The 25,934-nt window shown below is 36.1% G+C and overlaps 1 protein-coding gene across 2 annotated transcripts in view; it reads left to right on the forward strand.

The window, feature by feature from the left end:
- Positions 1 to 21,023, forward strand: part of LOC126752526 (uncharacterized) — a 54,131-nt gene extending 33,108 nt beyond the window's left edge. For both annotated transcript variants that reach the window (XM_050463400.1, XM_050463399.1), the window contains 7 exons: positions 12,580 to 13,184; positions 14,391 to 14,607; positions 14,854 to 15,126; positions 15,203 to 16,319; positions 16,387 to 16,485; positions 18,138 to 18,242; positions 18,303 to 21,023. In XM_050463400.1, coding sequence (XP_050319357.1) covers positions 13,001 to 13,184; positions 14,391 to 14,607; positions 14,854 to 15,126; positions 15,203 to 16,319; positions 16,387 to 16,485; positions 18,138 to 18,242; positions 18,303 to 20,321 — 4,014 coding nt within the window. In that variant the 5' untranslated portion in view covers positions 12,580 to 13,000 and the 3' untranslated portion in view covers positions 20,322 to 21,023. The remainder of the gene's footprint in view (positions 1 to 12,579; positions 13,185 to 14,390; positions 14,608 to 14,853; positions 15,127 to 15,202; positions 16,320 to 16,386; positions 16,486 to 18,137; positions 18,243 to 18,302) is intronic.
- Positions 21,024 to 25,934: the final 4,911 nt, after the last annotated feature.

The raw sequence follows: 25,934 nt of genomic DNA on the forward strand, positions 1-25,934 counted from the left end.
CTTCCCTTAAAAAGCTAAAAGCTAAAAAAGTTTTAATGCAAGAACTTGATTTTGATCGGTCAGATTGTATGATAGGTATTTGCTATAGTTAGCCGATTTGAATAATTGGTAGATTGTGTTGTTGCCTTGGAAAGTAATCCATCCAAATTTTTTGACGATAACTTGAAAAATAAAGGATTTTTTCTTACAAGAACTTGATTTTGAACGATCAGTTTGTATGACAGCTATATGCTATGGTACAGTTTTTCAATATCGGCAGTTATAACCAATTAACAGTTTCTTGGAAAGAAACGGACGTATGAATTGTTCTGAAACTATACGATATCTCAAAAGCTAAGGGACTAGTTCGTGTACATAGTATACAGATGGAGCGGCTGACAGACAAACGGACATGACTAAATCGACTTAGCTTGTCACGCTGATTATTTAAATCTATATATACGAGTATTTTATAGGGGCTCTGACGTTTCGTTCTGGGTGTTACAAACTTCGTGGCAAACTTAAACTGTTTTGGAATTAACAACAACCATTTCGAGGAGAACTTTTTTGTGATATATCCAGTAATTTAAGGCGGCTGTGCTTTCTTGCAACATGTTTAAAAATTTTATGCGAGACTTCAGAAGTGGACTTTAGTTTTGAGAGATCTGGAAGTGGAACGACTGAATAACGACTGATTGAAATCTCTTCTATGCTCCTATAATCCCTTAAATTTCTCAACGTAATGTTTTCATACCACATTTTATAAGGTTACCAGGTTCAAATACAATCATGGTCCCGACCACACATGGCTCATGTCTCAACAATCTACCATAGAAAAAAATTGCCAAAATTACATGGACCACTTTATTCTCGCAACTGAGCTTTTTTAAGGTAAAAAGAGCACATAATTGTTACCATTGCTCTGATTATGCTGTCGACCACATATCGAGTTTCAAATGCTTTCTGAATTCCTAAAAAGTATCACTCCAATGTTAAATCATATTTATATTGTTGCGTATTCACAAACCTTATAAGATAATATCGTGCTAAAAATTTTATTAACCGGTGCACACTTTCTTTAACGCCTTAGAAAATTACAAAATTTCTTCAGTTCTGATATTTTTTTAATATAATCGATATCGGTATATACTATATTCTCTCATATATTTCTGTTTACATGTTTTTAGTACTCGTGAAATTGTTCTGAAACCTTTTATAGTTCTGTGTCTCTCAAATTTAGTCGCCTAGCCTAGTTACTAGCAGGATATTTTGAACACGTTGAGATTTAATGAATTACCCTCGTACAACTTGTGAATACTTGAGTAAGTTAGAGTGCCTCTAGTGATCTATAAAAGTTTTGTGAAAGTTATTACCTGACCCAATTTATGTGCACTCAAAACGCAATAAAAAAAAATTATATAAAAAAATTAGTGATTATTTTATTCTTCAATTTAATAATCCTTGAACTTTAAAAAGGTTTGTAGTTGAATATATAATATTTCAGAACGGCTGCTTAAAAGTTTTTATTTAATAAAATCGATAGGAAATATAATATTTTAAATATTATAATAATTCAATTTAATTTTCTGGAAGGTGCTAATGTGCTAATAGAAACGAAATGTTTAGATAAAAACAAAAATATATAAAAAATTTTGAATAAAACTTTTAACAGCTTTATATGGCCTTAATGTTAATGTTCCCATTTGACAACTATCAACCAAAAATGAAATCTTCACCTAATAGCTGTCAATTAATAATAATCAAACAATTTTACATGCTTTGCAAAATCGATCTGCATTAATGTAGAATATTACCAATCCTTTCTCACACACGCCCTTATTTTGCATATTTTATATTAGCATATATGTCTATCTACTCAAATTTCGTTTTAAATAAAATCTAACAGTTTCATAAGAATTTCCGATTTTTATTTTATTTTTTGCGTTGTTACAAAATCAAATGCTTTCATAAACAAAATTATCACGAACGAAATAAGCAGAACCACTGAAACTCTAACCACAAGCCGTGATAGCGAAACGTCTGCAGCATAAAATAAAAATAAATGATAAAAAGAATTGGTGGTAAAAATAAACAAAATATTAAATTTTATTTACGAGCGTATCTACATCTGCGTTCCTATTGAAATAGAACGCAAAAAGAGAAAACTATTGAAAATATATTAGGGATACAGTGGGCATATAAAGTTTGGCGTGAAGTTTGTAACTGCCAGAAGAAAATGTCGGAGACTGCAAAAGCTATACGCATATAAATAAACAGTGTGAAGAGCTGAGTAGATTTAGGTATGTCCGTCTGCTTGTTTGTATGTACGAAGTAGTCCGTCAGTTTTTGAGATATCAATCTGCAGTTTCGCACTCGTCCTTTTCGGGCCACTATAGCGTATAGCTGCCATACGAACTTAACGATCGATATTTGGCATGGATTTTTATCCAAGGCAACGGTATAATCCTTGAACAAATTTTGCAGATCGGATCACTGTATCATATAACTGTCATACAAACTGAATGACGAAAATCAAGTCAAGTTGACGTATCATTTTTTTTCAGTATTGTTTGACCTTTCATCATGGAATGACTTATGCCTGAACACGTTCTGTAAATAATGTGTTTTGCGTGCTTCGCTCTACTTATGGTCAACATAATCGGCGTACTGAGCGTACTATTTGCAACATCATCACCCATGTTGAGACCCAGCATTCGTTATTAGATAAAATTCGGCGGAATAGACCACTTCTAGCACGCAGTGAAGAAAATATAGCAACCGTAGCTCAGAGTCGTTCGCAGCGACTTGGACTGACATATGGAGCGACTTGGACCATTCTTCGTCGATATCTTAAATTGAAAGCGTACAAAATACAACTTGGGCAAGAACTAAAGCCGGCCGACAAAAATAAACAACGTTTTGGTGTAGTTTGTGGGCCGGCGATATCTTCGGTCTATATTTCTTCAAAAATGATGCCCGGTGAGAACGTAACCATCAATGGCGAGCGTTATCACGACATGATAACCGACTATTTGATGCCTGAAATCGAAGCTCGTGATCTTGGCGACATTTGGTTTCAACAGAACGGCGCCGCTTTCCACACATCGCATCAATCAATGGATTTATTGAGAGAACTCTTCGGTGAACAGATAATTTCACGTTTTGGACCAGCCGATTGGCCATCAAGATCATGTGATATGACACCATTCGACTTTTTCCTGTGGGAATATGTAAAGACTAAAGTCTATGCAGACAATCCAACTGCGATTTAAGCCTTGGAGCAAAACATCACGCGTGTCAATCGCCAGTTACCAGTCGAAATGTTCGAACGAGTCATCGGAACTTGGTTTCAACGGGGATAAAAGCCAAAGAATGTCCCTTAGAATAAAAGTAAACGTTCCCCATTAAATTTGAAGTTTCTGTTTTCTTTAAAAAAAAGTAGAGAACGTCGAAAAGGGTGAGCCATTAGCTTCGGTATAGTTGAATTAACGTTTTTTCTTTTTAAGTATTATTTTGTTTTGAAGTAATTAAAAATGTTTTCCATGAAGAACATGAATCTAGATTTCCTTCACTTTTAATATTTCAATAATACATTAGTACAATCTTTAATCTATAATCAGTCCTCAGTAAACTAATCGGAAACCCGTTAACTACTGGAATTTCTTGACAAAAAATGGATTATTCAACGAAGCATTTAAGGGATTCCATTTTATTGTAAAATTTGTTCACGATGACATCATTGAAATTATATTAGAAATGTTACTAGATAGTTACGAATATATTCTGACCTAGAAAGTCATTTTAGATATACATATGTATCTAAGTAAAATTTGCATGATGCTCAGCTATTTTATACTTAGTTTATTTATCTATAGCGTATACATATATAAACTTTCGAAAATGATTGCATACTTATGCAAGGAATTTGGAAATTAAATGTAATTAAATTAACATCCGAATGTAAAACAATGTCTTTTTATTCGGCACATGTAGGCTAACCCAAAACTTACAACTGTTTCAATGCTAATTTATTTAATTTGCAAATTTTTTTGCCTCGAGCTTCTAAATACACTTAAATTAACGACTTTGAAGTGACAGAAATGATCTTCGCGTGTTGCATAAAAATTTATGATGTTGATGCTTGACTACCCGTTTAATGGGTTTTGCCAAAATACCAACAAAAATAAAAATAAAAAAACAAAACTGGCAGAAAAACTACTGGTTCGGTAGATTTGACGACAAAGCAGGTTGCAGAATTAGAGATACTCACCTATGTACATATGCTTATTTGCATATATTTACATACACGTGCATAAATACTTTCATATGCATTTATATATATGTATATATAAATGCATACTGCTGATCAAAAATCTTGTGCGCGCTCACATAAATTTGTAGTATTTAATTATCTTATCTACAAGATATGCGCATTAGTCGGGATCAGAAATAGAATTACAAAAACTGTTTTACTTCAAAATATGCTTTCCCCATTATTAGTTATTTCTGCAACAGGTTTGCGAGAAATTTTATAAGATTTCCATGAATCCTAAGACATTCTGCGATGACACTATCGTGGCGAAACGGATTATAGTTATCAATTATCTTCTGAAATAGCTTGAGGAAGTAGCTCTTATAGTTGAAAGAAACTTCTTGAATACCCTATATGAGCTAACACAAGGTTATCTCAGCTTTGTAAGCAATCGCCATTAATTTTAGCAAGACTGGATTGGCCCCGAACTTCTTTATGGACAGGCAATGGAATGTCTGTTCCTTATCCTTATCGATCTGGTTAGTGGCTTTTCGATCCGGAGACAGCTAGGTAGCTTAATGAATTTTCCTATGTTGAAATCTAATACTACAGAGAACCATATTTTGGGCCCCGGCGAAGTCGATCAGCCTCAACCCCTTTGGGGATGTTACATCATCTGAATTTACCGACCGTTGTGCCGAAGATACCTTGTTTGCCCACCCTGGCGTTAAATTCGCTAAGTACCATTTTAGCATCGTGGCAGGGCAGCTTTCGTAAAAACTCAATATCGTGAAAAGTGTAAGAAAGGCATCGGTTGCTTTATACTGCTCCAGCGGAGTTATTGGTAAAGAATGGTTATGAATCCGTGGATCAAAGACTCAATTAGTGGGTGACTATCTACTCTAATAGTAGAGCGGCATTATTATTAGTAAGAAGTTCGATATTATAATTTATTGGTATTTAGCTCAGGGATATTACAGGAAACTACAAGGCTGATGTCTCGAATGTTAGATCAGGTCTAAAACTCCTCGAATTCCATACTTTAAGACATCCGGGTGAAATAGTAGAAATTAAAAAAACACTTAGCAGATTTATGCTAAGCTCAAGGCGCTTTGTTAAGAGTTAATATAAAAATGCAGAATTTTTATCTGTTCTCACAAAGTACTGTATGTATATAGCAGTCCAATGGCCGAAATCGATTTATACATTTGCTAGCAAACATATATAGAATCTAAGGATCCTTCTTTTTACCAATAATAATCGGTCCATTTGTGATAAAATGTAAGCTGGCGCTAAAACTATTATTACTTTTTATACTCTCGCAATAAAGTTGCTAAGGAGAGTATTATAGTTTTGTTCACATAACGGTTGTTTGTCAGTCCTAAAACTAAAAGAGTCAGATATAGGGTTATATATACCAAAGTGATCAGGGTGACGAGTAGAGATGAAATCTGGATGTCTGTCCGTCCGTCCGCCCGTGCAAGCTGTAACTTGAGTAAAAATTGAGATATCATTATTAAACTTGGTACACGTATTCCTTGGCTCCATAAGAAGGTTAAATTCGAAGATGGGCAAAATCGGCCCACTGCCACGCCCACAAAATGGTGGAAACCGAAAACCTATAAAGTGTCATAACTAAGCCATAAATAAAGATATTAAAGTGAAATTTGGCACAAAGGATCGCGTTAGGGAGGGGCATATTTGGAAGTAATTTTTTGGGAAAAGTAGGCATGGCCCCGCCCCTTACTAATTTTTTGTACATATCTCGGAAACTACTATAGCTATGTCAACCAAACTCTATAGAGTCGTTTCCTTCAGGCGTTTCCATATACAGTTCAAAAATGGAAGAAATCGGATAATAACCACGCCCACCTTCCATACAAAGGTTATGTTGAAAATCACTAAAAGTGCGTTAACCGACTAACAAAAAACGTCAGAAACACTAAATTTTACGGAAGAAATGGCAGAAGGAAGCTGCACCCAGGCATTTTTTTTAAATTGAAAATGGGCGTGGCGTCGCCCACTTATAGACCAAAAACCAAATCTCAGGAATTACTATACCGATTTCAATGAAATTCGGTATATAATATTTTCTTAACATCCTGATGACACGTACGAAATATGGGTGAAATCGGTTCACAACCACGCCTTCTTCCAATATAACGCTACCAATGATGATAGCGGAATAAAACTTTACACAAATACGGTATCTGAAAGATATGTAAATGACGGATAATGAAATCTCGATTATCACTTTATCATGCGAGAGTATAAAATATTCGGTGACACCCGAACTTAGCCCTTCCTTGCTTGTTAAATCTTACATATTTATATCAGCCGTTTTGCGATTTTTTTTTTTGCTAGCCAAACGATTATTCCGATTATTTATGATAGCTTTATGAAATTTCTTGAAAATTGTCAACAAATTCTCAAGAATATTCTTTTGCATTTTTTGGTGTGGTAAATGGTAGGTTAGGTTAGGTTAGGTTATATGGCTGATCATAGATCGCACGTGGACTAGATGTAGTCCTTTGTGAAGCATTAAAAATAAAACTCCCATGTTGGGACTTAAAAATCGGCGAAACGCTTCGTAGCCAATACAAATTTACAAAGGCACTTAATTTCTACGCCCGCCAGTTCGGTGGGAAGTCTGAAGGTATGCGCTCCAAGTGTCTGAGTCTTGATCTCCCGAAAGCGGGGCAGTCAAGAAGGAAGTTTCAGTCTTACAGCATGTTTGCTAATAGGGCAGTGGCCCGTCAAGAGCCCCATCACTAACGAGAGGCTGGCCTTACTGAGGACAAAGAGATCATTAGATCTCCTGCTATCAATATTGGGCCAGAAGGCTTTTGCGACCGCGCAGGTACCAATGCTGGCCCAGCGTTGACCAAGAAGCCGTGAGACCTAGCTATCCAGTAGTAGAGCACAGGAGGATGCGGGAGCACCGACCCGTCCCCATTCTACCGATAACGAGAGTACTACAATGGTAAAGTCTAATTGTTTTCGAAGACAATGCTAAAAATTCGAGTGTTTTCTTCATGTTTCAAATTTAAACACTTGTGATTTGGAAATTAAACAAAAATAGCCATAATCAGTTCCTCGAGAGATTTTACACATTTTTCGAAACATTAGAGATTTCAAACTAGTTAATTTTTTATGAAAAAGTACATATGACTCGATCTCGATTTCGGCCTTTAATACAGTAATCAGTATGTAGTTAAAAGAAACCTTAACAGAAAGATAGATTTTTAAAATAACAATTAAGAATTAGTATATTTGAATCTTACTCCTAACATCAGCTGAGTAAGAAGATCTTGTTAGATGGTTCAAAATGTCTTTCAACTCGCAATAAAATTCATATTTTGTTTATTTATAAGGGTCAATATTCTATACCAGTTTTATAAAAGAGTTCAAGCTCAAAGAGAATTATGCACACCTAAGCTCAATTAGACAAAGCTTTATTGAATAAAATAATAAAACTTGTTGACAACAATTTTGCCATCCACGCGACTTTTCTTTAAAAATATTTTGTTTTCAACCAAAAAGCGGCATTGGCATTTTCCACTGACATTTAAGTGCAACAATGAACTTTTGTTATTCGATACAGGAAAACATACAGTGCTGCATAAAAGTAATGGCTCAGCGAAAAAAGCACGCGACTCTTGCCTTTTCTCTGCTCGATGCCATTAAAGGCGCTTAAAATATATAATGCCATAACCAGAGTGAGTGGCCTTATATAAGTCCGCTATTAAATTACAATACGTTGTTTTGAACACAAAAATATTTTTCTATGCAACATTTTTAAAAACAAAAAGAATTTAATGCAAACACTGCACTTCGGCGCTGTTTTAATTCGAAAATAAGTGGAGAAATACTTACTTTCATTTCTATTGATGTCTATACTCACTCAGTTACATAATTATCGAAATTTCGAGAGAAAAACAATGAATAGTATGATAGGTGGTTTTTCTTCAAATAGGATGACAGAAATTGATCAGATTACTAGTAACAAGTATTTATGCCCTTTTTCAGTGGCGGATTCAGAGGGGCGAAATGGACAAAATGGCGGCAGAACTGAAAGTTGACGAAGAAAAAGCAAGAATTATGCAAAACGCGAAAATTTCTGCGTTAGTACTTGCGAAGAGTACTACAGGGCCTCAGTGTACATTCCTCTGTTGTTTATTTTAACTGAGTTGGCTGCTTCCAGAAAAAGTATGAACTTTGAAAACCAAAGGAATGGAAAATCTTATTGACTGCTTGATAGATAGATTCTAAGGCCTTTTGGATAATGACAACGTCATGTGACGATTGAATTTCAAAGGTAAACTTGATCACTGACAGTGCCATTGGAAGCAAAAGTCAAAACAGAACAAGTTACCGACTACTGCATTGAAGACGTTGAAAAACTGCGATGTAGACCTATTCCCCATAATTTATAGTTTTCTTCGCATATTCTGCACATTTCCTGTGACGAATGCGAACTCTGAACGCTCTTTTTCGACACTTCGTCGCATAAAAACATGGCTGAGGACGAACATGCTTCAAGATATGTGGATTGATCGTTGCTGCACACGCATCATGACTTTGAAGTCACTGCAGAAAAAATTCTCAAAAGATTCTCAAAACTTGGCCCACTGCTCCTGCAATTTTCGCACAATTCTTATACAAATGTAGACTTTATTTACTAAACTTACACTTACAACAAAAAATTCTATTCGTCAATAAAAAAGTGGCTGGAAAAGTAGATGAGACCTACACTAACTATAACTATTAGGCTCTCATCAAACTCAACTGTCTCTTTACAATCAATTTTAGCAATTTTCATGAATATTTGTGTATTTCAATAGCGCAACCTGATAATTTATGATATTTATCAGTGATTTAAATGCTACAATTCGTATTTACTGTTATCTCTTGGTTTACATTGTTGCATTTTGCTGTTTTATTACTAGTGATTTGTAAAATGTTTACATATAAATAATCGAATTCAAACGAATTTGATCAATGAATTGAATTCAGTAATCGCACTTATCAATCAAGTGAGGTTATGTAACTGAAACACTAAGATTAATAATATTCGTAATGACAATATTTTCAACTCAGTGTGGGCTATCAATGAATGTGTTGCTGTTCTGATATCTATGTAAAAGTAATGTATACTTGGGGTAATAAATATGGATATTTGCAGATATTGAAATAAAAAAATTCCCTTTGGGTTGCGAAGATTTGTGTTAGCGTTCATGGAATGAGCGATAAGGGTGGAACATGAATATTTTAATTTACTTCGTTTTCTAAATGTATTTACTAGTTAGATATTAAATATCTGCTAAATTAATTTATATTCAGATCTTTATATCAAAAAAGTAAGAAAAAATATTCAAAACAAAAATTCATTTAGTTTTATTAAACAATTCTATTTTTGTGGATGTATGTGACAGCTACCCGAAAAATGTTCAACAAGTTTTAAGCAACTTTTAAATTTCTGATGATGGTGAATTCTCCTCCAAACGATTTTTCTATTGGTTGAGTTTTTAAATTAATTTTTAACTAATTTAAAACATGTTCAATTTTAATATATTATAATATAATTTTAATATTTTATGACCAAACTTACCCTTCTTCTTTTCGTAATTTGGCGCCAATTCCAGGTACCAAGTGCAACCAGGTCCTTCTCTACCTAATATCTCCAACGGAGGTGGAGATCTTCCTCTGCTTCGAAAACCTTCAAGGCTGGAGTGTTCTCTTTCATCCTGCTGTCTCTTGATTCGCTGAACTATGTCAATGTCGCCGTAGTACTGTGGGAAAAAAAATAGTAAGACTAAGGCGTTTTAAATTTCGTGCGAAAACAAATTCGTCGAAATATTTTTTTTTTGCCAGAAAGTGTTTTTGGTTAGTACAAATTATATAAACAGGCTTGAGAACGCGTTGACGACGAACCACGGCATAAGGAATTAGTGCATGAGAATCGTCGATTTACAGTCATTCAAGTAGAACTTATCGGCATCGTTAGAATATCGGAAGGATGAGTGAAACCCATTTGGAAAGATCATATGGGTCTAAGAAAAGTGAAAACATGATTGGCTCCTAATTCACTAAATTTTTTCGAAAAACAGCGTCGCGTTAACGTTTGTAAAACAATGCTTTCCGACTACCAGGATGTCATGAAAAGTATTGTTACCGGCGATGAGTCCTGAATTTAAGACGATTGAAAAAAAAATACATCAAAGCAGGTCAAAATTTAAGGTTATGTTGACAGTTTTATTCGATTATCGAGGTGTGGTGCACTCCGAATTCCTTCCAACCGGCCAAACTATCAACAAGGAATACTACTTGAGTCTAATGCGTCGTTTACGCGTAAAAAGCCGTGCACCAAAAAAATGCACCGTCGCATAGTGCATTGACTCTTTGTGAGCTTTTCGCCAAATTGTCAACCAATATCGTGCCGCAACTACCGTATTCTTAGCTCCTTGTGACTTCTGGCTATTCAGCAAACTCAAACGCCGCGCCGTGGAAACCGTTCGAATCAATTGAAGGCATTAAACGTGAATCGCTCAGCGCATTGAATGCTATTCCGAAATAAGACTTTAACAACTATTTTGAGGATTGGAAAAGATCGATTCCTCGAAAAGAAGATCTTTCAATTAAGCAGTTATTTGCAAAGTTTTTACTTACGATTAACAGAAAGTTGACAAGAAAATACAATAAAATCGAACGAATGCATAGCTTCCATATAACTGATTGTTCAAATAAGCTCAGTTTACCTTAATACAAACGAAGTATAGTCGAATATCTTATTATACTCTTGCAACCAGTTGCTACAGAGTGTTATAGTTTCGTTCACCTAAAACTAATCGAGATAGGTATAGTGTTATTAATATACATATATAAATGCTCAGGGTGACGAGTTGAAATTTTGAATTTGAAAATTGAGATATATTGATGAAACTTGGTATGAAGGTTTCTTAGTACAAAAAAAGTTGCCACGCCCACAAATCGCCATTAACCGAAAATCTCCAAAGTGCTATAACTAAGCACAAAATTAAGATATAAAACTCATAATTGGCATATTTGGTTAATAGTATATGTATATCTCCTAATCCACTAATGCTACAACAACCAAATTCGCTCAGCACGAATATTATAAGAATTCCTACCTTATTCTTCTTCTTCTTCTTTATTGGCGTAGACACCGCTTACGCGATTATAGCCGAGTTAACAACAGCGCGCCAGCCGTTTCTTCCTTTCGCTACGTGGCGTCAATTGGATATTCCAAGCGAAGCTAGGTCCTTCCAACGGAGTGGAGGTCTTCCTCTTCCTCTGCTTCCTCCGGCGGGTATTGCGTCGAATATTTTCAGAGCTGGAGTGTTTTCGTCCATTCGGACAACATGACCTAGCTAGCGTAGCCGACCTTTTGATGACGACCAATTAAGGAACTCCTACCTATAATGTAAAAATGGGCGAAATCGGATGAAAACCCAGTTCACTCCCATATAATGGTACTGTTTAAAACTACTAAAAGCGTGATAAATCAATAACTAAATGCGCCAGAGACATACAAATTTGCCGCCGGAAAGGTATAAAAAGGTTTTATAGGGACCGGGTTAAAAATTGGATGATGGGCGTGGCACCGCCTACTTTTTGGTGAAATCCCATATCTCGCGATCCGATTGATCGATTTCGACAAAATTAGGCATGTATTATTCTTTTCATATTTCTATGTCATGTTGCGAAAACGAACAATAAACACGCCTACTTCCCATATAACCCAATTTTAAATTACACTTGATTCGTTCAGTTCCCAGTAAGGAAATCACGAAGCAAGTAATATAACGGGATAAAACTTTGCACGAATAATGTCCTTGGTATGTATGTGCCACACTAAGATCATAAATTGCTTAAATCCAACAAAAACTGCTCAAGCCCCTAGGCACCGAGTATTTGGACCACGGTACCTATAGTTGACGTTTGATTGAAAATGTCGGTCAATGTGTGATATATATATATAACAGAAATTAAGGAATAATCCTTCTCTTATGATGGTATGTCTGTATGTCAAAAATGGATATAAAGATTTTCGAACTTCGTGGTTACTTTGTACCACATATAGCGGCCCCTATATAACTAATATCAGGATTTTCGAACATCCGGCTGACTTCACTTTATATGATTGGTTTAACACCTTAAAGTATTTCCCTGGTTTTGATTTTTGCAAGTTGCAAGAGTATAAAATGTTCGGTTGCACCCGAACTTAGCCCTACTTACTTGTTTTTTCTTGTCTTAAAATATACTTAGTCTATTTAAACTCTTTACAATATATTAACCATTCTTCTTTTTCAATTCTTCATTTTCAGTGAACAAAAGTATACTGACTTATAGAAAACATTAATTAACAATTCAATTGCATCCGGAATCGATATTCATAAATATTTTTAATGTGAAGTAAATAAGAAAAAAAAAAAACGAACGGCTGCCATTCCTCCACTGATATAAAAATCGGATAAAAATTAAATTAGTTAGTGTGCTTGCAAAACAAAATTGCGAGAAAAAAATTTGACACTTATGTATGTGCAAATATCAATCGAACGAAAATTTGAAAAAGACAATAAAAAGATACTAAAATATTGACGAAATAAATGGAATGAAATAAACACTTTGACCACGAGGACGGCGAGGAAACCACGTATGCGCAAACGTTGAAGAGAAAGCGGTACTACGACTGCCGATTCTAAGCATTTAATTTACCAAAACTTAAGACTGAATCTCGGCTCAAATATGCAGCGTATTTCGTTGCGAACACTGCGGCCAACTCTTCAACTTTATTGGTTTGCTGCTTTTGTGCTCTTATTCGGCCAAATAGCAGCATGTCAAGGGATGATGTCTACAGAAGAGTTGGCAAGCACATCATACAAAAAGAAATATCCACATAACTTTGATTACAAATGTTTCACGAATGACGGTAATGTTGAAAATTAGATTTACAGTTCGATACTAATATATTTATAATTAATACATTTACTTATATATGCAGGCAGATCTTACTACTTTTAAGTTATTTTAGTTGAGTTTAGAAACATTGTGCACTATCTGGTCGGCTAATAATCCACACATAGACCAGTTTTGTTCTTTAGCGATGCCTGATATAGTGCCTTTCTGTAGTTCATGAGAAGTAGTCCTCTTTCAACATGCCAGCGTTTGACGCGTATTTCAATAGGTTTTGCGGCCTCACTAACGATACCTCTTCAGTGTCTCTTACCGTGAGGTATGCTTGAAGTGTTGCCTTGCTAATGCAGAACAAATGTAAAAGATATGCTTCATTGTTTATCTGTTGGTACGCTCTTGACATTTTCTGCAGTCTTTTCGATCTGTCAGCCCATGCTCCTATAGTCCTTTCTATCAAGAGTATTTCTGTGCGATTCTGATCCTCCGCTGTGCACATGACTTTTGCGGTTTTGCATCCCGGTAGATCATTTGATCGCCATGCTCCCGTATAAATCGTATAATAGACAATTTATGCATTTACCAATGTCAGTCACGTTTCTAGACGACAGCCGTACACAACTCTTTGCAATCTCTTGCACTATCTCATTTCTATCGATGTGATCTGGCACTTAGTAGAAGTGAAGTCGCTTCTTCCTGGCGACACTTTTCACTGCTGTCTTGTTTCCCAAGACACGTTTGGCCGATATGTGAAACTAGATTACGACTTCAATGTATAGGTAGATGGTAAGTCCTGGAGTTGTCTGCTCATGCATTAGAGGCCGTCTCCGCGGCTTTCTCAATAGCAAAAGCTTCTTTAGTGCAGTGATCCGGCAGCTTAAATTATTGCTTTTTTTCTACTTTCGGACAGTATATTCCCGCACTAAATCCGTTCTCCATTTTCGATCCATCCGTGTAAATGTTTAATGTGCTATGCGCAGGTGTTATGACTCTACACCAACCATCTCTTAGTTCATTTTGAATCTTCTTTTCTAATTGAAAAGTGGGAGCTTGTAGTCGGAGCCTACCAAACCCTCATTACCCACTGAGATATGACCAAAGGTTCTATGTGTAAATTCTACTTTTCAGGAACCATATTTTAAGTAGAGAGTAGTGTAGTGATTCTCGATATCAGGTTTGTTATAATTATTGTCCTGCGTTTAAATATTCGTTCTTTTATTTTCAGAACCAGTACCAAATTTACCAAATGTACGAGATGATTCAATTGGCCTGCAAGTTTCCGATCGCGCCTTACATCAAGTAATGAGTCGCATTTTCGCCATCGTTTTGCGTGAGAAACTTCATTATCGTAATGTCTCACTAGTGCCGCTCGTAAATACAGTTAATGCGTCTGTCTATCAATTTGAAGAGATCAATTATCGCAACATATTTGATCAGTTGAGGTAAATGAAAAAACACAAAAAAATTACATTAATTGATTGGTTGTAATTAAAAAAAAAAAAAAACTAAAAGTGGATGTACGAGTACAAGCTTTACCTTGAATACTAATTGAGATGCCGTCATGAAGCTTTGTACATGAGTTCCTTGATATCCAAGGGTCGTTGGCTGTTATTTTATTTCAAAAAAATCGTAATCTAAAACCTGCAAAAAGGATTTTTCCAAATCATAAATGTTCCTTTTTCTTGCAGATACTTGCCTGATGGGATTATGACAATGATCAACGTAGCTGTTTGGATGCCAGCAGTGGTGCGATCTATAGTGCCGGATACAGTTTTGGAGGCTGGCATATCAATAACACCCGGACGCTTCGGCTGGTTTGTGCCGAAAGCGCAGGTCGATATGCCATTAGAGTTGGCCGCATACAGTCTACACTACAGCATATTTCTCAATCAAACACATGGCGATTATGGACGTTACGTAATACCGGTAGAGATACTAGATGAAATGCGTGTGGGTAAAAAGTGAGTAAAATACATATCACGACTCGCATACTCGTGTTCCAAATATATCCAAGTAGTAAGTATAAAATTTTAATAGCTACGAGGAATACATAAGCCCAAATTGCGTGGGAAGAACATGTGTCACACTGTTGGCCGAGCACAAGCCCGACACCGCCTTCGTCATGCATCATATAGCCAGTACCAACAGTTTCGTCAATGTGCTCTGGTTGGGTGCGGATTTTCGCGAAAAGCTGCGGCAACTACATGGCAAATATCAGGACAAGCTTAACGCTGAATTGCGTCATAAACGCTTTATTGTGGTGCACTGGACGCCATCCATTGTAATCGATGGCGAAATTGAGTTCTACCAAATCACGTTGCCGCGTTGTGAAGACTTGTCCGTATTACATTTAACCGCGTGCAAATATGAGCTCACACCGGTACTCAAGTACTATGAGCAAAGTCTGACCGACGGGCGCTTGGTGTCGGCTTTACGCGGATTTCAAATATCCGATCACATGCTTCAGTTGCTACAGCTGAGTCCACATTGGCATAGCACCGATACGAGTATTGAGGATGTCTACAATAAAGTGGCATGCGATTGGCTAAAGTCAAACGGTGATACATACACGCAATGGATTAGCACTAAGTCGCCAATTACATTATATATCGGTGGCATATTTCCGTTAACGGACTTCAGTCGTGGTCATCAGAATCTTGAAAAAGCCGTTAGACAGGCTGTTAAAGCTGTAAATCATAGTGGTTTACTTAAGAATTACAATATCGATGCGAAAACTCACGACGGTCAGTGTAAAGCGGACGAGGTTATGAAAATATTTATACATTATTTTTCCGAGCCGCGTGTCTTGGGTGTGCTGGGTCCAGCTTGTAGTGAAACCGTCGAACCAATAGCGGGCATATCGAAGCATACCAATATGGCGGTGATATCGTACTCGGCGGAGGGCGCCACATTTACCGATCGTCGTGCTTATCCGTACTTCTTTCGTACGATCGGTTCAAATCGTCAATATGAGGACGTGTATGTCGAGCTAATGAAATTTTTGGGTTGGAAGCGTGTTGCCGCACTTACGGAGGATGGACAAAAGTATACCGAGTATATATCGCATATGGAGGCGGCTATGAAACAACAAAATTTGGAATTGATTATCAATAAGAAGTTCCTAAGTGATGTGAAGGCTTCGGAAATGAACAAAGTGAGTTGAATTCCACTTAAATTGATTGTCAAATAATAATTTTTATCATTAAAATATTTAATTTTAGTATTTATTGGATCTAAAAGAAAAGCACGCTAAGATCATTATTGCGGATATACATAGTAGGAATGCCGAGCTGGCGCTTTGTGAGGCCTATAATTTAGGTGTAATACATATAGAAAAATATATACTTAGTTCTTAGATGCTAAAATATCTTAGTGGAGTTTCCGATGGCGCTGGTTTTAACTTAAGGCCTATAATTTAGGTGTCATGCTTTGTCTACATATACGAAAAATATATACTACGGAATAGAAGTTCTTTTTAGTTTATAACCTAAAATATCTTGTTTCCTTCTGCAATTTTTGGGGTTTCCGATGGAACACTTCTTCCTGGTTTTAACTACACAAAATTTTATACTTTGTCCTTTGCGAAGTAAAAGCCAGTGTCATTTTTGTCTCTTCGACAACTTTTATGAACTAAAGTGTTATTTTTTTGCCTGAAGATTAACAAACTACGAAATAGAAAACTTCATTGCAGTGTCTATAAACTATTAGCAGAGACAGTATTCGATAAAATTGAAGCTTCGGAGTTATATTTAGTCAAGGTTTTTTAATGACTTTACCCTTTAATTTTTGAAAGGAGTATTTTTGGTATACTTGGACTGATAAAAACAATTCCTTTGTAGCTCCAGAAAACTCCTATAGTTGAATTTCACGTATCGACAAAACGACTTGAACACATTCCAAAAATTAAAATCTGGTGAGGCATTTTATTCGTGTTTCTATCTTATTCTATTCTATCCCCTCTGTCGTCTCAAAATGCTTGCCTTTCATCGGCCTTTTCAGGCAAGGCAACAAAGAAAGTCCGGGGGGCACATCTGGGCTATAGGGCGGCTGCGAAAGTGTTGGGATGCCGGCCTTGGTTACGCGGTGTGAGCCGGTTCGTTGTCGTGTTGCAACTTCCAATCGGCTGCCCTTTTTTGGGCGAGGGGACGCCGGCATGGACCACTCGGAAGATTGGATCCATCTTTGTCATCTACCCCCTGTCAAGAAATCGGGGATTCTTCATTTCCCCCTCTCATCTCCCGCTTATATGGAAGATAGATACATTTTTTTCCTAGGTTGTTACAACTGTCCTTAATTATGATGCCTCAGCAGTGTTTGTCGAATTTTCGAAATTTAAGTCAAGTATTTGTGTTAAATTTTGGCCAAACACTTAACAAATATCATTGGCCCCCTGTGACTTTTACCTTTCTCCACACTGAAATATCCACTGGGAACACGCTTCGACTCAATTGAAGACATCAAAACAAATTCGACGCGAGAGCTGAATGCCATCACGGAAAGTGCCTATAAAAAATGTTTTGACGATTGAAAGAGGCGTTGGCACATGTGAATCGCTTCAAATGGATGTTACTTTGAAGGCGATAAAATAAATTTAGATGATGATTGAAAAATTTTCGTTTTATGTATAAATTCCCCATACTTTCTTGACAGTTATTCAAAAATTGGGGGTCACTTTCATACATGTTCAAATTTTCTTCGCACACTTCCGCTGCATTTTCGGCTTGCACCACTCACAGAAACACGTCCCGCGAAAACGTTTGTCCTGACTCTCCATGTGCTCGGTGAACACTGACCAGCCGCTCATTCCTTAGCTAGGAACGCCCTCTACCGAATCCAGTCGGTGCGCGCACTCTCCGAAGTACAGTCGCGGCGGATTAAAGTCAGTCCTATTACTTTCCCAACAAACCCTGTATAATTAAATCATGACTTCGTATTATTAACATTTAATAAAAATTTGAATCTGCCTCCATAGATGACAGCGTACGATGGCTATGTTTGGTTCTTGCCCTCATGGATATCTAAAGACTGGAGCACTTTGGCTGGTAATCACAACTGTACAAAAGAGCAGTTAAATAAGGTAAGGACATGTGTAGTATATTTGAAGAATATAATAGTTAATATAACTGTTTTTCGCTAGGCTATAGAAGGTCATTTCAGCATAATGCACACACCTTTTGGCGATCTTAATGATACCATGCAGGAAAATATAACCGTACGAGAATGGTTGCATACACATTCCCAAACGAATGATGTACTCTCGAATTACACCGGTTACGCGTATGATGCCGTTTGGGCTTACGCCTACGCAGTGGCAAAGTTGCTGACAGAGAACGAAGACGCGGTAAATAATTTGCGTAGTAAAAGTGTGGTCACGCGTTTGGTACAGCTCATTTGGCAGACAAATTTCACGGGACTCTCTGGCCGTGTGCAGTTCGGTCAAGGCGGTTCGCGCATCACCGATTTAGACATCGTGCAATGGCGCAATACACAATTTCATTATGTTGGCAAATTTAATCCACGTATTGTAGGTGAGGGCAATCTTATGCGTACCAATGGTGGCCGCTTGCAGTTGAACGAAGCTAAAGTGACGTGGTTGGAAAGCGGTGGTCAGCGACCAAGCGATGGGACATACGACTGTAGCTTTGCGCTGCTAGCGAAATTACTCAATAAGGATTGTGAGAGCGCAGCCTTTACGTTCACGGCTGTAGTGTGTCTTTTATTTGTGGCAATTGTATCGCTAACCTCTTTTTTCTTCTGGAAGAAACGTTACGACAAGAAACTGAAGCGGTCAGCGAAAATAATGAAAAATTTCGGTATTGACTTGCTGTCACCGTCGCGTAATAAGAGCAACACGCTTGATAAATGGGAAGTGCCGAAAGAGAATGTGGTGCTTAATCGACGCTTGGGTAAAGGTGCGTTCGGCATGGTGTATGGTGGTGAGGCACAGATTGGTGCCAGTGGTTGGACGGCAGTGGCAGTCAAGACGCTAAAAGCTGGCGCCTCCACAGAAGATCGTTTGGATTTCTTATCCGAAGCCGAGGCCATGAAACGTTTAAATCACAATAACATAGTCACACTCTTGGGTGTTTGTCTGCAAACTGAACCAATTTACACCATCATGGAGTTCATGCTTTACGGCGATTTGAAAACATACTTGCTGGCGCGCCGACATTTGCTAAAGGAAAAGGTGACCGAAGACTCGGATGTCTCCTCGAAACGTTTAACCATGTATGCCATGGATGTGGCGCGTGGACTCGCCTACCTCGCCAGCGAAAAGTATGTACACCGCGATGTGGCTTGTCGCAATTGTCTAGTGAATGCGCAGCGTGTCGTCAAACTCGGCGATTTCGGTATGGCGCGCTCCACATACGAGAGCGACTACTATCGTTTCAATCGAAAAGGCATGTTGCCTGTACGCTGGATGGCGCCGGAATCTCTAACTTTCGGTATGTTCACGCCTGCCTCAGATGTTTGGGCGTTTGGTGTTGTGCTCTACGAGATAATCACCTTCGGTTCTTATCCATATCAAAGCTTAACTAATAATCAGGCTTTTGAATATATTAAAAGTGGCAAAACTTTGCAAATACCGACGGGTGCGAAGCCACAATTAGAAGGTCTGCTCAAAGCCTGTTGGAGTCATGAGCCCAAAAAGCGTCCAACTGCTTCAGAGATTATCGATCATATTTCGAATTATCCACGCTTATTGACGCCATGTCTAGATGTGCCGAGCGCTTCGGTGGAAATGCCCGAAATCGAAAGTGATGAAGTGGAACTTTTACCCAAATCACGGAAATGCTCACCGTTCAGGTGTGACTCAACGCTGGATATTTTACCGCAAACCAATGTCACGAACCATTTTGTAGACTCTAGTGATTTAATCGGTAGCACTGAGTCAGTCGCACATGCGGACCTAGAAATTCCTGTCAGCTATACATTAGATGTGTCTCCAACACCACGTTCGAACAATAACAACAACAATAATAATACGATACATAATAAAACATTCAGTTTGGATGATTTTCAGGCAACCACACCGGATGGTTATAGTGTAATGTCACCGTTATTTACTCATCGCATTAGCGAAAGTTCGGATTCCTCGCAGGCGAGATTGCTGAAAAAGTCCTCTTTAGAGACGCTGCAGCAGACAGCATTCTGATCATTTTTGAACATATTTGTAACAGCAGAATCAATTCGTTCAAATTTCACGTTGTGAATTATCTAGATTTCGGCTGTAACTATTGTTTAATATTAGTCGCATTACGCGCCAACTTACCTGATGGTTAACGCCACTTTTGTTTAGGTACCATGCACACATTTGTAAATATGCATTTATTTATATACCATATATACATACGTACCTACCGACATACATACAAATGTACATAAAGTGAAATTATGAAAGGCATTGTTAATGCAAAGATTTGCTTTAACTAATTACATAAGTAGGTTATATTACAACAAAGGTTTGAAGGTCATAAATTGATTATGTAGGCAAAAGAGTGCCATTGAATTAGATAATAAGTGGTTTCACCGTAGTTAATACTGCTAAAAGCTAACATTTCAAGTCTCACTCTGCAACAATTTTTATTACAGATCTCATACTCAAGTTGTGTCTACCGTAATTGAAGTAAGGGGTGATTCATGTGTAGGGAAGGATTTATAAATTTATGCTATTGCCAATATTTAACATATAAGGGTGAGAAAGAAATCCCTTTTTCTTATTTTTCAAGGCCAATGCCATCAGTGCCATCAGACGCAACTAGGGTCGTGATTTTTTTTAAATTGAGAATTTATTTTTGAAAATTAAAATTAAAAATGGACATAAAAATTTTTAATTTCAAATTTGGAGTAACAAATATATATACCTATTTTTTTAATTCAAAAATATTTTTTTTTTTAATTCTTTATTTTGAATACCATTTTGGGAATTAAAAATGAATTTTTGACTTTTCAATACAGTAATTGGGATTAGAAATTTGAAAATGATGTTTAGTTAAGATTTTCGGAATTAAAATATTTGAAAATTATATATTTAATTAAAATTTTCGGTATTAAAAATTAAAAAAAAATAATTAATTTCAATATTAATTAAATTATCTTATTAATGAATTACTTATAATCCTGGGAGAAACGGATGCACTACATTTATCCTTGCCTGTATAGATTTTGAATCTGAGCTATATTGTATCATAAATTCAATTTATTCTACTAACTTAATTTTAGCGCCATCTAGCGGATATATACATTACCGACCTCCTCCTCAAGTTACTTATACACTTATTTACTTTAAAACGGTCTACTAGCGATATAGTAGTTTCAAACGTCATATTAATCCCAAATACAAACACGTGTCTTCCATGTTAGCTTTCTGGGAGCAATGTCAGTTAAAATGGTTGTATTTGTCTCCACAGTGATAAAAGAGGTGATTTACATTGCGAGACGCAAAATATTATGCAAGAAACGATACCGAAAGCCTCTATCTTAGTAATGTCGATAGCAGATGACGGGAAAATGTTAATATGTTTATAGATGCAAGTTTAATGAGATCCAGTAATTTTAATCTGAATCTTTGAAAATATATTTGAAGAGATCTAAGCAATCCTGTCATTTTATTAAGCAGTTTATTGTTTTTTTTTTTTAATGAAAACCAAAGGCTATTCCACTCAAGGATGATTCAACCAACCAGACACTAATGTAAAACCTCAATGCAGTCATCTTGAGGGTCCAAGAAGACAATGTTGAAAGTACAAAATGGCCTTAAGAGTACGACTCTAATTTTAGTAGATTGAAACTATTTTCCAAAATCATTTAGATATGACATGGTCATTTGAGACCTGTTCGTATTGGATCCATAACGAGCTTATTGATTTGGGTGATAGGTTTTATGAGGCTCAGAAGTTCTATATAGCTTTCCAAAGGCTATACAATACCAGAAAAACATTGACCCTTGGTTTAAGAGTTGTCTAGAATTTTAATTAACGCGGGCACCGTTCGATTGGATTTTTATGAGATGTTTTCGGGCATATATTATCGAAAAGTCTGGCAATTTTGCAGAAACTGTGCTGTTATAATAGAGAATGATAACTCTTTCACTAGGAAATAACTTACGTATCTAATGCGCTGTCGCTGAGATTTAATTTATTATATGTACCTAAAGCGTACATTAATTCCTGTGGGCCATTTATTTAAGGTTGGTGTTATTTTAGTGATAAATAAATATGGTAATCAAGTCTATAATCACATGTACCTACAACTACTAAAATAATACAATTTACTTAAATAATCGACAAAAATACTTACCTTTGAAAGCCGTGCAAGTTTTATCATCAAACCATATAAATCCCTATTTTACTGCCTTTTGAAAGCATCTTATTATACATTAAGCTGAGCCTTTGACTAAAAAACTATATTGTTAGTTGACACCTACAGGCATTTATAATATTGTACTGCCTAGCAATCAACTACTTTTCAAAAGTGCCGAATAGAACAAACATATAATCGACCAAGAAGAGATAGAACGGTACTTTAGTGAGGAACTTACACATTATCTTGTTTTGAATAGAACTAAATAAATTCCCTATTGCTTTCATGTGTAAATTTAATAACAAGAGAACAGAGTTCAAACTTAGCAAGTGGTGAAGTGGCGCCTACAAAATTATTATTTCATAAATAGTTCTGTCTTAAAAATTCTTAAAGTTATAAAAAATTACAAGACGATTGTCGAAATCCGTAAATGCAGATTTTGACACTTATAAGGACACAGACATTTAGGCTTTGCTTTAACCTGTCTTAGTTTTACATGCTAGAATAGAAATATTAAGAAATTTGTCGGTCAAAACTAAAATTAACTAAAAGAGGAATTTACTTTTTGGAAGCTTCTTTTTGTGAATCATTGGAAGTTGACCGCTCTTGTGACTACAAAAATGTCTACATAGGCACAAAAGTGTGAACTGGATTTTATTAGACACAAGCATTAAAACATCATAACTTAAAATTGTTTATTTTTTTCGAGGACTCGTAAAAGAAAACAATTTTGTAAGATTTTATATTCTCTTAAAAAAAATTATTTAGATATTATGGAGTTCGGCTTCTTTGTGTTGGTTTTAGTTGTAAAAAGATCTAGTTCTGAAAGTGCTAACCAAAGTTGGTTTTTTCTTAAGGAGATTTCGATTTTTCTGAAAACCATTGTGAAAACAATTAATACTACATAATTTCGAGTTAGCCATTTTTTTAGCTTTAGTAGAACAGGTTAAAACATGTACTAATATTTGAAGTAAATAATTTAGTTGAGTGGTTAAAAGTGTTAAGCTAGGAAAAACAGAATAATGATCAACATTTTCAAGAAGTTTATTTACTTAGACATACATACATACATCTGTAATATTTATACATTTGCAAAATACCAAAATAAGTAATAAAATAAGTTTGCTAATTTATATGTTTTTATGTACTATTATATATATATACAAATGTATTTGTGCATAAAAGCATATACAATTAAGTGCAAATTGTTCATTAAGTTCCTATTGTCTCGAAAAAGATAAATATCAGCAAACTATTTACATCTATGTACATACATATACACATAACGGTAGGGTTAAAGTTGTACACAATAATATATTTTTGCTATTCTATTTTGTTTTAATTTAAGGTTATATTTTATATACATAAATTTCTAAACATCTGTATATATTCAATGGAAATTCTTAACCTACTTAAACATACATACATACATCCTTTTTATACATCGACCCACATTTAATATTGTTCATCATGCTTTATTTTATGTAACAAGAAAAATATTTACTATTTTACTTTAATGAATAAAAAATAATTCATTTTCATAATAAGTAAGTAGAAGGTGTTTTTATTTGTGGTAAATTGTGCGTTGCTAAAGTACATACATATGTGAGGAGTTCTTTGAAACTCTACATCGTACTTAAGCTCATTTATTAGGGTACTCCAGGGATGAATTTCAGAAATTCAGCCAATTGAGTGGAGAATATAGTTTACGATTACTGTTTCTAGGGTCTGTTGTTCATTACTATGCTTCATTGGGCCTCCAGGTTGGATTATTGTTCCTGTTGATCGCAGTGCTAAGATAATCGAAGTGCTTAGCTATTTCGAATTCATAGTTTCCAGATACTAGCTCATTCTCCTTTACATTACCGCTGGTAGCCAGCGTATAAAGGGTGATTCATTTCAAGGTTTCCTACTTTTTTTTAAAGAAAACACACAGACACTTCAAATTTAATGCAGAATGTTTTTTTGAAGATTATCTCTTTCTAATGTTGGCCGCGGCTAGATGGTTCATCCGTTGAGTCCTATCGATGACTCGTTCGAGCATTTCGACTGGTAAGTGTCGAATGACACGCGTGATGTTTTGCTCCATGACCTCAATCGAAGTGGGATTGTCAGCATAGACTTCAAAATTATTCATATTCTCACAGGAAAAAGTTTAACGGTGTCATATCACACGATCTTGGTTTCCAATCGACCGGCCCAAAACGCGAAATTATCTGCACACCGAATTGTTCTCTCAATAAATCCATTGATTGGTGCGGTGTGTGGAAAGTGGAGACGTTTTGTTGAAACCAAATGTCGCTAAGATCACGAGCTTCAATTTCAGGCATCAAATAGTCGGTCATCACGGCGCGATAACGGCCGCCACGGTTACGTTCTTATAGGACGTGAATTTTCGTAATAAAGTTGAACGATTTGTAGACGTTGTTCTGGCGTAAGTATTTCCATGATGAAATGCCAAGTAAGACTGAATAAAAATATCATGCAAGCTTGACACGACTCATGCCTGATCTTTCAAAAAAAAAAAAAAAACCATTGAAAAAAGTACCTATACTTGCACCACCCGTTATCTAATTTCGAAAGCATTTTTGTTCTCTTTAATTGTATTTTATTTTTACATGGTGGGTACCAACCGGTACTGTAACTTAAATTTAATGTCCGGGGGTTTTGAATGCACTGAGTAGCTCACTACTCGGCGATTTTCGAAATATGAGACAACTTAATAGATTAAGCAGCGGTAAAGACCATGCTTATTTTCGCCAAATCGGTCACGATTAGACACTTTGCTTTGCATGCTCTAAAGCTTGGACCACCCATGTTGAAGTTACTGTGTTATCGAATTATGGTTAGCATCGACTGGAAGAGGATTTATCATGCTTCCAGCGTACACTCTGTAAATGCTCACCGTATAATAGTTAAATATGGAAAAAAAGGGTCCGAAATGAGCTTACTCCCTTATACCAATGTTACTTGCAGTACACTTTATTTGGGCTTCTTATGCATTTCTTTAAAAATTTGTTGCAATGAAGATACCCTTTCTCTTATCGCGTGATAGTTAGATAAGCAATGTCTCTTCCAAAATTGTATATTTGCTATGTGTGAACTGTTAGAAGCTCTCAATTCTTTATTTATAAAACTATTTGTATAGACTGGGTTGTGAGTCTTCGACTGGGAATATATTTTCTTGAAATAAAATACTTTTAGCTTGATTATAAAATCTTTGAAATTATCATATCTAATTATGTATATATGTATTTTCTTCAAAGCTGTTGTTTCATAGTTCACTTGTAGTTGATCCCAGATTTTGTGTCTAAATTTAACTTATGTTTTAGTTTTGATAATAAATGGAAAGATATTACTGGGTGCAGAGTCTTGTGAAAATGATAACTTCAAAATCTTTTATTCGTATGGCCTCATGTGACGGTATAATAATAGGTTGTCAAAAAAGTTTTGCGGTATTTTCGCT

The sequence above is a fragment of the Bactrocera neohumeralis genome, chromosome 3, assembly GCF_024586455.1.
Source record: "Bactrocera neohumeralis isolate Rockhampton chromosome 3, APGP_CSIRO_Bneo_wtdbg2-racon-allhic-juicebox.fasta_v2, whole genome shotgun sequence".
Classification (NCBI taxonomy): domain Eukaryota; kingdom Metazoa; phylum Arthropoda; class Insecta; order Diptera; family Tephritidae; genus Bactrocera; species Bactrocera neohumeralis.